This window comes from Salvelinus fontinalis, chromosome 36, assembly GCF_029448725.1.
Source record: "Salvelinus fontinalis isolate EN_2023a chromosome 36, ASM2944872v1, whole genome shotgun sequence".
Taxonomy (NCBI): Eukaryota; Metazoa; Chordata; class Actinopteri; order Salmoniformes; family Salmonidae; genus Salvelinus; species Salvelinus fontinalis.
This window is the reverse complement of record NC_074700.1, coordinates 21,050,926-21,065,981: the sequence shown is the minus strand read 5'-3', so window position 1 is coordinate 21,065,981 and position 15,056 is coordinate 21,050,926. Positions and strand designations below refer to the sequence as shown.

Here is a 15,056-nt window from a genome sequence, read left to right as displayed (position 1 = left end):
GGCCAAACAGATCATCAAGGACAACAACCACCCGAGCGCACTGCCTGTTCACCCCGCTATCATCCAAAAGGCGAGGTCATCACAGGTGCATCAAAGTTGGGACCGAGAGACTGAAAAACAGCTTCTATCTCAAGGCCATCAGACTGTTAAACAGCCATCACTAACATTGAGTGGCTGCTGCCAACATACTGACTCATCTCTAGACACATGAATAATAAAAAATGTATGTAATAAATGTATCACTAACCACTTTAAACAATGCCACTTTATATAATGTTTACATACCCTACATTACTCATATGTATATACTGTACTCTATACCATCTACTGCATCTTGCCTATGCCATTCGGCCATCGCTCATTCATATATTTATATGTACATTTTCTTATTCATTCCTTTACACATGTGTGTACAAGGTAGTTGTTGTGAAATTGTTAGGTTAGATTACTTGTTAGATATTACTCCATGGTCGGAACTAGAAGCACAAGAATTTCGCTACACTCGCATTAACATCTGCTAACCATGTGTATGTGACACATAACATTTGATTTGCTTTCTTTAATTAAATCATTCAAAAACCTTTATTAATGCAATTGCAGACAAAAGTTGACAACAGGAATACAACACAAGTTTCCGAGTAAGTTCTGCAAAATTTAAAAGGTCCCAAGTTATTTTATTAAACAAAGTCCAGCCCTTGTGATGTTACTGCACACGTCATTACCTTCTACTCTTCATACCAAGCCCATGCATACACAGCTATATACACTTGCAAGAGAGATACAATAGTTCCAGTGTTTTCTAAGGCCTAAGAGGCAGAGTCTACAAAACAACTGTGGAACAATACTAAACCTCTATAATGAATATATATATATATTGTTAATCTGTAGTCTAGGACCCTATAAATGTAAGGAGGGTCTTATAACCCCTCCCCTACTATTAATACAACATCAGCATAATCAATTATTATAATACATTAAACATTTGGTACAGCCCCTATCATGACCCCTAGGTGAAACCCTTTCAAGCTGCAAAGCAATGATGAGCTCAAAGCCAGGTACAACATCCCTCTCCTTGAGTTCTACAGCATTTTTCTGTTCTGAGGAGACATCCACTTAAATTTGCATCTGTGTTCATGACAACCAACTGCTGTGAGCAGTTCTTTTCCAAACTGAATCTTGCAAAGACTCGATTCCACTCAAGACTGACTGGAACCTGGATAACCAGCTGCGAGTAGCGTCATCTTCACTGCCAGCAGACATCAAATGCCTTGTCAAAGGCATTCAGCCATCGCATTAGAGGTGAGTCTGAACAAGTATTCATAATATCAACAACATTATTTACAATACTAAAACATTTAAATAGGTCTAGCACTTTTCTCAATACTCAAGGACACAAGAAACATCAGAAAAGTCATATTTAAACTATAAAACCAATGTCAGTGATTAAAGTCACATTAAAACATGAATAAAGGATAATATTGTTAATTTAATTAATACGTTTTTGATCATATTTTAATAATAAAATAATAATATTTTAACATACACGTGAATTCATTTATAAATATCCAAATGGCCCTTGATGGGAAAAAGGTTCCCCACCCCTTGATATAAAGTGAGCGCACACTTGACGCTCTGGCCAATGATTTGCTTACTTCTGGATAACATGAAAACAGTCTAACCAACAATGCTGGCAACAATTTCATTACGCTTTTTTCAAACGTTTTTCTGACATCGGCCATATTAAACGGGTGTTGTACACTTTAGCTCAAGACATGTAGCCAGCTACCTAGGTAAACAATGAACCTAGCTAGGTAAAAAACGTGTAAGATCACACACGTTACGTAGCGTTAGCTAACGAGCCAGCCAGCTAACGGTAGCTAGTTAAACAACAATGAGCATAGTGCCAAATCATGTCGTTACTACTCTGCATGAATCTGCTGAGAGCTAACCAGGTTCAATGTTAGCTAGCTAGGCTCTAACTATCAAAGCAAACAGTTCTGGGATACGAACAATAACATCATACACATAGCGTTAGCTAGGGAGCCAGCCAGCTAACAGTACACTTTAGCTTGAAATGAAAGCACTTTCTGTCAAAATGTGAAATGAGAAATGTGTAATATCTGAAAATGTAGCCAGCTAACGCTAGACTATCTTACCTGTATACATCATTCAAATCAAATTTTATTTGTCACATGTGCCGAATACAACTGTAGACCTTACAGTGAAATGCTTACTTACAAGTCCTTAACCAACAATGCAGTTAAGAAAATAATGTGTTAACAATAACAATGAAAAGTAAGCAGCAGTAAAATAACAATAGCGAGGCTATATACAGGGGGTACCGGTACAACGTCAATGTGAGGGGGCACTGGTTAGTCGAGGTGATTTAGGTAATATGTACGTGTAGACAGAGTTAAAGGGACTATGCATAGACTATAAAAAGAAAACAGCAGCAGCGTGAAAGGGGGGGCGGGCAATGCAAATAGTCTGGCTAGCCATTTGATTAGCTGTTCAGGAGTCTTATGGCTTGAGGGTAGAAGCTGTTGAGAAGCCATTTTGACCTAGACTTGGCGCTTCGGTACTGCTTGCCATGCGGTAGCAGAGAGAACAGTCTATGACTAGGGTGGCTGGAGTCTTTGACAATTTTTAGAGCCTTCCTCTGACACTGCCTGTTATAGAGGTCCTGGATGGCAGGAAGCTTGGCTCCAGTGATGTACTGGGCCATATGAACTACCCTCTGTAGTGCCCTCGGAGGCCGAGCAGCTGCCATACCAGGCTGTGATGCAACCAGTCAGGATGCTTTCGATGGTGCAGCTGTAGAACTTCTGAGGATCTGAGGACCCATGCCAAATCTTTTCAGTCTTCTGAGGGGGAATAGGTTTTGTCGTGCCCTCTTCACGACTGTCTTGGTGTGCTGGGAGCATGGTAGTTTGTTGGTGATGTGGACACCAAGAAACTTGAAGCTCTCAACCTGCTCCACTACAGCCCCATAGATGAGAATGGCGGGCGTGCTCCTCTCCTCCTTTTCCTGTAGTCCACAATCATCTCCTTTGTCATGATCACGTTGAGGGAGAGGTTGTTGTCCTGGAACCACACAGCCAGGTCTCTAACCTCCTCCCTATAGGCTGTCTCATCGTTGTCTGTGATCAGGCACTGATTGTGTCGTCTGCAAACTTAATGATGTTGTAGTCGTGCCTGGCCATGCAGTCATGAGTGAACAGGGAGCACGGGAGGGGACTGAGCAAATCAAGTCATATTGGTCACATTCACGTGATTAGCAGATGTTATTGCAGGTTTAGCGAAATGCTTGTGCTTCTAGCTCCGACAGTGCAGTAATATCGAAAAAGTAATATATAACAAATTACACATCATATACCCAATACACATACATATCAAAGTTTGAATTAATTTAAACTATATACATCAATCAAATGTATTGATAAAGCCCTCCATTATCAATAAATGTCACAAGGTGCTGTGCAGAAACCCAGCCTAAAACCCCAAACAGCAAGCAATGCAGGTGTAGAAGCACGGTGGCTAGGAAAAACTCCCTAGAAAGGCCGGAACCTAGGAAGAAACCTAGAGGATCCAGGCTATGAGGGGTAGCCAGTCCTCTTCTGGCTGTGCCGGCAGAGTCATGACCAGCAGGGTCAGATAATAATAGTCACAGTGATTGTACAGGGTGCAACAGGTCAGCACCTCAGGAGTAAATGTCATTTGGCTTTTGATAGCCGATCATTGAGAGTATCTCTACCGCACCTGCGGAGTTGAAAACAGCACGTCTGGTGAACAGGTCAGGGTTCCATAGCCGCAGACAGATCAATTGAAACTGGAGCAGCAGCATGACCAGGTGGACTGGGGACAGCAAGGAGTCATCAGACAAGGTAGTTCTGAGGCATGGTCCTATGGCTCAGGTCCTCAGAGAGAAAGAAAGAGCGAGAGAGAGCATACTAAAATTCACACAGGGCACCGGATAAGACAGGAGAAATACTCCAGATATAACAGAATGACCCTAGCCCCCCGACACAAACTATTGCAGCGTAAATACTGGAGGCTGAGACAGGAGGGGTCAGGAGACTCCGTGGCCCCATCCGACGATACCCCCGGACAGGGCCAAACAGGCAGGATATAACCCCACCCACTTTGCCAAAGCACAGCCCCCACACCAGTAGAGGGATATCTTCAACCACCAACTTACTATCCTGATACAAGGCCGAGTATAGCCCACGAAGATCTCCCGCACAGTACGAACCCGAGGGGGGTGCCAACCCAGACAGGAAGATCACTTCAGTGACTCAACCCACTCAAGTGACGCACCCCTCCTACGGATTGCATGGAAGAGCAACAGTAAGCCAGTGACTTAGCACCCGTAATAGGGTTTGAGGCAGAGAATCCCAGTGGAGAGAGGGGAACCGGCCAGGCAGAGACAGCAAGAGCGGTTTGTTGCTACAGTGCCTTCCCGTTCACCTTCACACTCCTGGGCCAGACTAAACTCAATCATAGGACCTACTGAAGAGATGAGTCTTCAATATAGACTTAAAGGTCAAGAACGAGTCTGCATCTCTCACATGGATAGGCAGACATCCCATAAAAATGGAGATCTATAGGAGAAAGCCCTGCCTCCAGCTGTTTGCTTAGAAGTTCTAGGGACAGTAAGCAGAACTGCGTCTTGTGACCATAGCGTACGTGTAGGTACGTACGGCAGGACCAAATTGGAAAGACAGGTAGGAGCAAGCCCATGTAATGCTTTGTAGGTTAGCAGTAAAACCCTGAAATCAGCCCTAGCCTAAACAGGAAACCAGTGTAGAGAGGCTAGCACTGGAGTAATATGATCAAATTGTTTGGTTCTAGTCAGGATTCTAGCAGCTGTATTTAGCACTAACTGATGTTTATTTAGTGCTTTATCCGGGTAGCCGGAAAGTAGAGCATTGCAGTAGTCTAATCTAGAAGAGACAAAAGCATGGATACATTTTTTTGCATCATTTTTGGACAGAAAGTTTCAGATCTTTGCAGTGTTACGTAGATGGAAAAAGCTGTCCTTGAAACAGCCTTGATATGTTCGTCAAAAGAGAGATCAGGGTCCAGAGTAAGGCCAAGGTCCTTCACAGTTTTATTTGAGATGACTGTACAACCATCAAGACTAATTGTCAGATTCAACAGAAGATCTCTTTGTTTCTTGGGACCTAGAACTAGCATCTATGTTTTTTCCAAGTTTAAAAGTAGAACATTTTCCGCCATCCACTTCCTTATGTCTGAAACACAGACTTCCAGGGAGGGCAATGTTGGGGCTTCACCATGTTTCATCGAAATGTACAGATGTGTGTCATCCGCATAGCAGTGAAAGTTAACATTATGTTTCCGAATAAAATGCTAATTAATTACTTCAAAATCATACAATGTGATTTTCAGAATTTTTGTTTTAGATTCCGTCTCTCACAGTTGAAGTGTACCTATGATAAAAATTACAGACCTCTACATGCTTTGTAAGTAGGAAAACCTGCAAAATCGGCAGTGTATCAAATACTTGTTCTCCCCACTGTACATACCCAGTAATAATAAAATCATCATAGTTACCTACAATGTGGAAACTTAAAACTTTACAAAAGGGAAATTATTTATTTTGTTTATGTTATGCAGGGATGCACACTTAAACACAGGTGCGTGTACCCACACACACACACTTGCGCGTGCACACAAACACAACTGAAGAATCCTGCTGGGGAGAAGTGGAAGCAAATGGGTCTTCATCCTCATCCTCGGACAACATTTGTGAAGATACCTGTGTGGCTGAGGTGGATGGCTCCTCATCCTGGCCAGTGCCAGATGGTGCTCCAAAATATTTCAGAAGTGCCTCTGAATTTGGATTGAAATACAGTATATGAGTCTGACACCCTAAATACATTTGTTGCACAATTAAAGATGCATGTCATTATGCACAATTTATCAAACTTTCAGAATAGGAACCAAATGATCCATACAACCTCCTTGGCTAATTCTAGGCATAGGACACCCCAAAAGACTCAATATATCACAAAAGATACAAAATATCAGCATAATATAGATGTCTTTTAAGTTAGCTTACAGCATTGGAAATTCCCCTTACTGAGCTCAGGACCTAGTCAATACAATCACAGAAAACCCTTATGTCACCTCAATGAACGTTAACCAAATCAATAATGTGCTAGTTAGGTTGTAATCGTTTTGCTGCAGGCTACACACATTATCATGATGAAACTGTGTGAAATTATATCCAATGTTATGTAAGCTAGTTGGACAGAAAACAGAATATTGTCACCCTATGTGTAATAGCATAGCAAGCAACATAGCAACATAGCAACATAGGCTAACAAACATGAGTGTTATACTATTTAATTACATGCATAATATTCTACTGATAAAGATATGACGTAGCTGCGTACCTTTATCTTTGGTGTGTTTCTCCTCTTCTTCTTTCCCCTTTTTTATAAACTGGACACCTGATGGCTTTGACCTTTTCTTATCCATTTGTGTTGATTTGGCACTGGAGCATCAATACATTACCCATCCCCCAACACTGTCAACCAAGAATCAAGACTACATTACCTATCCCCCAACACTGTCAACCAAAAGTCAAGACTACATTACCCATCCCCCAACACTGTCAACCAAGAGTCAAGACCACATTACCCATCCCCCAACCCTGTCAACCAAGTGTCAAGACTACATGACCCATCCCCCAACACTGTCAACCAAGAGTCAAAACCAAAGCAATTAACCTTGGTGGTGTGCAGACATGATATCATTGACGTGACATGCAAATGAGCGATAGAAAACCGATTGCGCAAATGTCACCATTACAAAAACATTTGTGCGGGTTCCCCGTGCCGCCCCTGGCAAGATGCCGCCCTGGGCGGGTGCCCATGTCGCCCGTACCTAAATCCGCCACTGCCTGTGGCTGAACACTGAAAGTAGTGTCAGCTCTAAACAAAATATTAGTTTTTTTATATAGTAAACCTTTTAGGGCCTCCCGGGTGGGGCAGTGGTCTAGGGCACTGCATCGCAGTGCTAGCTAAGCCACCAGAGTCTCTGGGTTCGCGCCCAGGCTCTGTCGCAGCCGGCCACGACCGGGAGGTCCGTGGGGCGACGCACAATTGGGCTAGCGTCGTTAGGGAGGGTTTGGCCGGTAGGGATATCCTTGTCTCATCGCGCTCCAGCGACTCCTGTGGCGGGCCGGGCGCAGTGCGCGCTAACCAAGGGGGCCAGGTGCACAGTGTTTCCTCCAACACATTGGTGCGGCGGGCTTCCGGGTTGGAGGCGCGCTGTGTTAAAGAAGCAGTGCGGCTTGGTTGGGTTGTGCTTCGGAGGACGCATGGCTTTCGACCTTCGTCTCTCCCGAGCCCGTAGGGGAGTTGTAGCGATGAGACAAGATAGTAATTACTAGCGATTGGATACCACGAAAATTGGGGAGAAAAGGGGAAAAAAAAAAAAAAAAAAAAAAAAAAAATTATATATATATATAGTAAGCCTTTTGTTTATTGCTTATTATATAAAGATTTTTACTCATTTTATTTTTGACTCACGTCTAAAATATCTTTGACGTGGAGGGACTGAGTAAAGATACAGTTTCTGTCTGTTAAAACCTTAAAATCGTTATCCTCTATAACAATCACTTCTGTTGGGGGTGTTGGTTCTTGATCCACATGAATTACTTCAGGTACCTCCTGTGTAAATATAGGGTAACCTTTAGAGAATTACATTATTATATTATTAAAATATATATATATATATTACTTAAATGCAGATATTTTACATAAAATACAATATAGTACAAAAATTATTTATTGAAAATTTTATGTCCTCCAGTCTTTAAAAAAAGTCTGTAGAAACCAATTATTAAAACACTTAAATATTTTAAAAAGAAAGAGTAATATGACATATTTAAATAATAGCTCATCACAAACTTTTTTCTTTGACTGATATAACTGACCCTCCACTAGGTGTCAAATACAGTAGTTTGGGGGTTCCCCTTATGTACATATAGTGACCTAGTGTATAAGGGACCCTCCAACGAACCCTTCCGGTTGACCATGGGATTTTGCTGAGAACTCTTTTTTGTTTGTTCAACAGGTGTAAAAAAACTTGTTTCAAACATACACGCTCACGCTCACACATTTAAACATGTTCCAATTATTATTTTGTTGTAGGAAATAATGTTTTCTAGATGTATCTGTCTTAGAAAGAAGGCCTTGGGGTCAGGCTCTCTCTCTCCGTTTGTAAAACCTTCCTAGCTTGTAACCTGACACCCGGCCTCACACACACACCCACGGAGGAGAGACAGAGGTCCAGAGACATTCATTGAAGGTAAATGCATTTTTCTTTTAAAATCGTTTGAATTTTATCTAAATCTTTATACAAATCATACATATTATTTTATAATATTACACATTACATGTTTATATGCATACTTATTTTTGTATTATTTTCTTAGAGAAAAAGAAGAATCAGCATTTTCCTCCTTTTCTGGGGCCTATTGTAACCCAACAGCCTCATCAGTCTTCAAGCTGTGAAGGCCTTAGACATTGCCTCTTCCACGCTGGCTATCCATGGCCTTCCAGGTTTCATTCGTTTTCTTTTCCATGATAGATCAACCTTCTTACCGCTAAGCCTAAGTTCTGTCTTGAGGACAGAAGGAACCATCATCATAAAGGTTCACGATGGTGGGAAAAATGTTGCACTTGTTTCATCATATCAAGCACTTGAAAACAATTTTGCCACCTGAAGCTAAAGACAGGCACAAAATAGTTGACCTCAGTACGTATGTATTTTCAAACGAATGCACAGACAGGTTTGGTGGCATTTGTGCTGGTGAATTCAGAACAACCTAAAATTGTCACTTTGGAGTCTGGACTATACATCACTGAAGAGATTCGTATGGCTTTGAAATCATCTCGCCCTCAGACTTCCTCTTCCAACGCGTACACAGGCAGGGATGTTCCACTGAGGGCCTGTTCGATCTGACATAGAGAAAGGCTTAAGATAAGACTTGCTCTCATGCGAAACGCAGGAGAAAAACTCCTGGGCTTTTTTGGCTGAAAAGGGATTTTGAGGCAGCTGTGTGTGAAAATCTTCACTGTTGAATCGTCCGGTTGGAAAATGTAACCAATATAGCCTTCACTCATATCAATCCCACCGTTAAAACAATCAGGTGCATCACAAAGAATGGCATCGATGGTTGTCATTGAGGCCCAGACATGAAGGACAAAATACACAAACTCAGCAAAAAAAAGAAACGTCCTCTCACTGTCAACTGCGTTTATTTTCAGCAAACATAACATGTGTAAATATTTTTATGAACATAAGATTCAGCAACTGAGACAAACTGAACAAGTTCCACAGACATGTGACTAACAGAAAATGAATAATGTGTCCCTGAACACAGAAGGGGTCAAAATCAAAAGTAAGTTATTATCTGGTGTGGCCACCAGCTGCATTAAGTACTGCAGTGCATCTCCTCCTCGTGGAGTGTACCAGAATTGCCAGTTCTTGCTGGGGGCAATGGCCCTAGCCCTCACCCTCCGATCCCATACGTGCTCAATGGGAATGAGATCCGTGCTCTTCGCATGCCATGGCAGAAAACTGACATTCCTGTCCTGTAGGAAATCACGCACAGAACAAGCAGTATGGCTGGTGGCATTGTCATGCTGGAGAGCCATGTCAGGATGAGACTGCAGGAAGGGTACCACACGAGGGAGGAGGATGTCTTCCATGTAACGCACAGCGTTGAGATTGCCTGCAATGACAAACTCAGTCCGATGATGCTGTGACACACCGCCCCAGACCATGACGCACCCTCCACCTCCAAATTGATCCCACTCCAGAGTACAGGCCTCGGTGTAATGCTCATTCCTTCTACGATAAACGCGAATCAGACCATTACCCGTGCTGAGACAAAACCGCAACTCATCAGTGAGGAGCACTTTTTGCATGTCCTGTCTGGTCCAGCGACGGTGGGTTTGTGCCCACAGGCGACGTTGTTGCCGGTGATGCCTGCAAGCCCTCAGTCCATCCTCTCTTAGCCTATTGCGGACAGTCTGAGCACTGATGGAGGGATTCCTGGTGTAACTCGGGCAGTTGTTGTTGCCATCCTGTACCTGTCCCGCAGGTGTGATGTTCGGATGTACCGATCCTGTGCAGGTGTTGTTACACTTGGTCTGCCACTGCGAGGACAATCAGCTGTCCATCCTGTCTCCCTGTAGCGCTGTCTTAGGCGTCTCACAGTACGGACATGGCAATTTATTGCCCTGGCCACATCTGCAGTCCTCATGCCTCCTTGCAGCATGCCTAAGGCACATTCACGCAGATGAGCAAGGACCCTGGGCATCTTTCTTTTTGTGTTTTTCAGAGTCTGTAGAAAGGCCTCTTTAGTGTCCTAAGTTTTCATAACTGTGACCTTAATAATTCCCTACCGTCTGTAAGCTGTGTCTTAACGACCGTTCCACAGGTGCATGTTCATTAATTGTTTATGGTTCATTGAACAAGCACAGGAAACAGTGTTTAAACCCTTTACAATGAAGATCTGTGAAGTTATTTGGATATTTACAAATTATCTTTGAAAGACAGGTTCCTGAAAAAGGGACGTTTCTTTTTTTGCTGAGTTTAGAATTGGTTTGGTCTAGGAGACCAATGGTTTATCTCTCTTGAGGTTTCTTGTCGTTCGTAGTGTTCACAGGACAAGTCTAACACTTACTAATACTCAGGCAGACCTACACGGAAATTACTTTTTTATTCTAGAAGGGGTCACAAGCTCACTACACAACAGCACCATAAGTTCACTACAAAAATTCCCAACTGTTTCAAATATTCAATCACATTTTCTTTAAGTTCAAGAAGGTCACTACACCACACAATCAGGCAAAAAAATGTTTTTCAAACATTTGCTTTAGTTCAAAGAAACAGCTGCACTATCAAGTTACATAAGCACACCCTAAATAGCGTGAGAACATCCGAACAGGATGTCCTTAATAGGACAAACACAGGAAAAACTGATCAATCACTTTTTTACAGCAACCGTCTACTATATTCTCTCGATGGGGGTCTACAACCTTTTCTAGCATGAGAGCTCCTTAAAAAAAAGAAACATGTCTTAAGCCAATCATTTTATTCTAGCTTTCAAATAGGAATGTCCTTTTCTTCTCTCCCGTGAAACTCTTCCCCAAGTTGTAAGTGTAGAAGATAAAGTAGTACACTGTTCTCTGTCAATATTCCTGGTAAAATATTGGTTAATAAACAATGCTAAGGTGGGCCCCCAAGTTATGTTTTAGATTTTCCAAAATTATGTTTTCAAAATGTTTATTTTATGGTTTTAGAGTTTTAGTTTTTCATTATCAAAAGTACAATTGTTTAGAGATAAAAAAATATATATTGCATTTTGAGAGTCCATGTCAGTGCTTGAATCACATCAGAAGTCAAATATTTAGGTCTGGAAGAAAACTAACAAATGTAGATTTTTTTTGTGCAGTGTTTTCCAAAAGTGGTCCTTGGGACACCAATGGGTGCGCATATTGATGTTTGCCCTAACACTATGCAGTTGACTGACACATTTTCCAAGCTAAATTATTAGTTGACTATTTGAATCAGCTGTGTACTGCTCGGGCAAAAAATGTAATGACCTAGTTTGAGAAACGCTGCACTTGTTAGATCTCTTCTAGACCTACATTCTTTTGGAAATAAAAATGTCACGCTTCAGAAGGGATCCAGCTTTGTCAAATTTACGTCAAAGGCTATCATCTGTCCACTAATACTGAACTAATACAGGCCCAGTGCACTATTTTTTTGTGAGAAAAATAAGTGTCACATTTTTTTAGGGGGTGCTGCTGCAACCTCAGCACCCCTACTTCCCGTGGCTATGGCCCAGGGCATATTTCTCCAGGCAAGAGGGAGAGGCTATAAGGACATTCCTGACCTGCAAAATATAACCCTGAAACTAACCCTAAACCATTTTTTTCCAATTCTGAAATAAAATATTGTTTTGCACCAGGAGTGTCCAAATAGCCTTTTTGCAGGCAAGAGGTTGGGTTGATGTTACCTCAAACATGCAGTCCCAATGACTCTGAGCCTGTTCTCTTTAGAGACCACCAGATGGCGATGCCCCGGTTGATTCTCAGCATTCTGCAAGCCTCACAGTTGACTCGCCAGTTGAAACCCACTTAAATTGTTTGTCTTGCCCATTCACCCTCTGAATAGCACACATACAATCCATGTCTCAATTATCTTAAATTATTCTTTAACCTGTCACCTCCCCTTCATCTACAGTCATGGCCAAAAGTCTTGAGAATGACAAAAATATTAATTTCCACAAAGTTTGCTGCTTCAGTGTCTTTAGATAATTCTGTCAGATCTTACTATGGAATACTGAAGTATAATTACAATAATTTCATAAGTGTCAAAGGCTTTTATTGACAATTACATAAAGTTGATGCAGAGTCAATATTTGCAGTGTTGACCCTTCTTTTTCCAAGACCTCTGCAATCCGCCCTGGCAATTAACTTCTGGGCCACATCCTGGCTAATGGCAGCCCATTCTTGCATAATCAATGCTTGGAGTTCGTCAGAATTTGTGGGTTTTTGTTTGCCCAACCGCCTCTTGAGGATTGACCACAAGTTCTCAATGGGATTAAGGTCTGGGGAGTTTCCTGGCCATGGACCCAAAATATCGATGTTTTGTTCCCCGAGCCACTTAATTATCACTTTTGCCTTATGGCAAGGTGCTCCATCATGCTGGAAAAGGCATTGTTCGTCACCAAACTGTTCCTGGATGGTTGGGAGAAGTTGCTCCCGGAGGATGTGTTGGTACCATTCTTTATTCATGGCTGTGTTGTTAGGCAAATTGTGAGTGAGCCCATTCCCTTGGCTGAGAAGGGTTCATGTAATCTCATGAATGGTCTCAGGATGCTTTACTGTTGGCATGACCCAGGACTGATGGTAGCGCTCACCTTGTCTTCTCCGGACAAGCTATTTACCAGATGCCCCAAACGATCGGAAAGGGGATTCAGAGAAAATGACTTTACCTCAGTCCTCAGCAGTCCAATCCCTGTACCTTTGCAGAATATCAGTCTGTCCCTGATGTTTTTCCTGGAGAGAAGTGGCTTCTTTGCAGCCCATCTTGACACCAGGCCATTCTCCAAAAGTCTTCACCTCACTGTGCGTGCAAATGCACTCACACCTGCCTGCTGCCATTCCTGAGCAAGATCTGTACTGGTGATGCCCCGATCTCGCAGCTGAATCAACTTTAGGAGACGGTCCTGGCGCTTGCTGGACTTTCTTGGGCACCCTGAAGCCTTCTTCACTACAATTGCACCGCTCTCCCTGAAGTTCTTGATGATCCAATAAATGGTTGATTTAGGTGTAATCTTACTGGCAAATATTTTTGTGCAAAGCAATGATGACAGCACGTTTTTCCTTGCAGGTAACCATGATTGACAGAGGAAGAACAATGATTCTAAGCACCACCCTCCTTTTGAAGCTTCCAATCTGTTATTCAAACTCAATCAGCATGACAGAGTGATCTCCAGCCTTGTCCTCGTCAACACTCACACCTGTGTTAACGAGAGAATCACTGACATGATGTCAGCTGGTCCTTTTGTGGCAGGGCTGAAATGCAGTGGAAATGATTTTTGGGGATTCAGTTCATTTGCATGGCAAAGAGGGACTTTGCAATGAATTCCAATTCATCTGATCATGCTTCACAACATTCTGGAGTATATGCAAATTGCCATCATACAAACTGAAGCAGCAGACTTTGTGAAAATTAATATTTGTGTCATTCAAGACTTTTGGCCACGACTGTAGCCTCGTTATTGTTATTCTTATTGAGTTATTAGTGTGCAAAGCTGTCATCAAGGCAAAGGGCGGCTACTTTGAAGACTCTCAAATATAAAATATATTTGGATTTGTTCAACACTTTTTTGGTTAATACAAAATTCTATGTGTTATTTCATAGTTTTGATGTCTTCACTATTATGCAACAATGTAGAAAATAGTCAAAATAAAGAAGAACCCTGGAATGAGTAGGTGTGTCCAAACCTTTGACTGGTTCTGTATGTAATGTATTGTCATAAATAATAACATTTTAAAGGGTAATAAGGCTGATTGAACTGTTCATCAGTTCTAGGAAAAACCATCTAAAAGGTAAAATGGTTCTCACTTCAAATTTTTCTTCCACTGACAGAGTATTTTGTGTAGATCATTGACAAAAAAAGAAGACAAATCTATTTAAATATCAAAGTTAAGGGGTGTGTATACTTTCTTGAAGGCACTGAATGTTCTGATCTAGTGTGAACTACACACACCTAACGCTTCATGTGAGAAGTGAAGATAGTTGCAGATAATTACATGCAAGAATGCTGTAACCCTCCACCTCACAAAGTGAGAATCTTGTTCTGTCCAGGGATGACCACAACAACATAGCGACCCTCCATCTCAGGACACTGGAAGCTGTTGGTCTCTCCTGCTGGGATGTTGGAGATGACAACACATCAGAAGGAGAGAGAGAGAAACACAGAGAGAGAAGGGGTGGAGGAGAGAGAGAGGGGAAGGGCGAGAGGGGCTGGAGGAGAGAGAGCGAGACAGCAGGATAGGGGGGTGGGGGGTGGAGAGAGTGATGGGTGGAGCGGGGAGAGGGAGAGTTAGGGGGAGGGCATGAGGGAGAGAGTGAGAGAAAGAGTGAGGGGTGGGGGGAGAGAGAGAACGAGGTGGTGGTGGAGAGAGAGGGGGGTGGTGTTAGAGAGAAACGGGGGTGATGGAGAGAGGGAAACGGGATGGGGAGAGATAGCGGGATTGAGAGAGAATGGGTGGGGGAGAGAGGGAGAGTGAGGGGTGGTGCGGGGAGAGAGGGGGGGGGGGGGGGGGGGGGGGCGGGGGAGAGAGAGCATGAGAGTGAATGAGGATGCTCCACAATGTACCACACAGAATACAATCAGTCTTAAATATACACAGTGTACAAAACATTAAGAACACCTTCCTAATATTGCCCTCAGAACAGCCTCAATTCGTCGGAACATGGACTCTACAAAGTGTCGA

General features: G+C 42.6%; 1 protein-coding gene across 1 annotated transcript in view; it reads right to left on the bottom strand.

The window, feature by feature from the left end:
• Positions 1-10,823: 10,823 nt before the first annotated feature.
• LOC129835476 (uncharacterized) overlaps positions 10,824-15,056 on the bottom strand; it is a 267,196-nt gene continuing 262,963 nt past the window's right edge. The window contains exon 16 of the mRNA XM_055901113.1: positions 10,824-14,514. Within this exon, the coding sequence (XP_055757088.1) occupies positions 14,396-14,514 (119 nt within the window). The 3' untranslated portion in view covers positions 10,824-14,395. The remainder of the gene's footprint in view (positions 14,515-15,056) is intronic.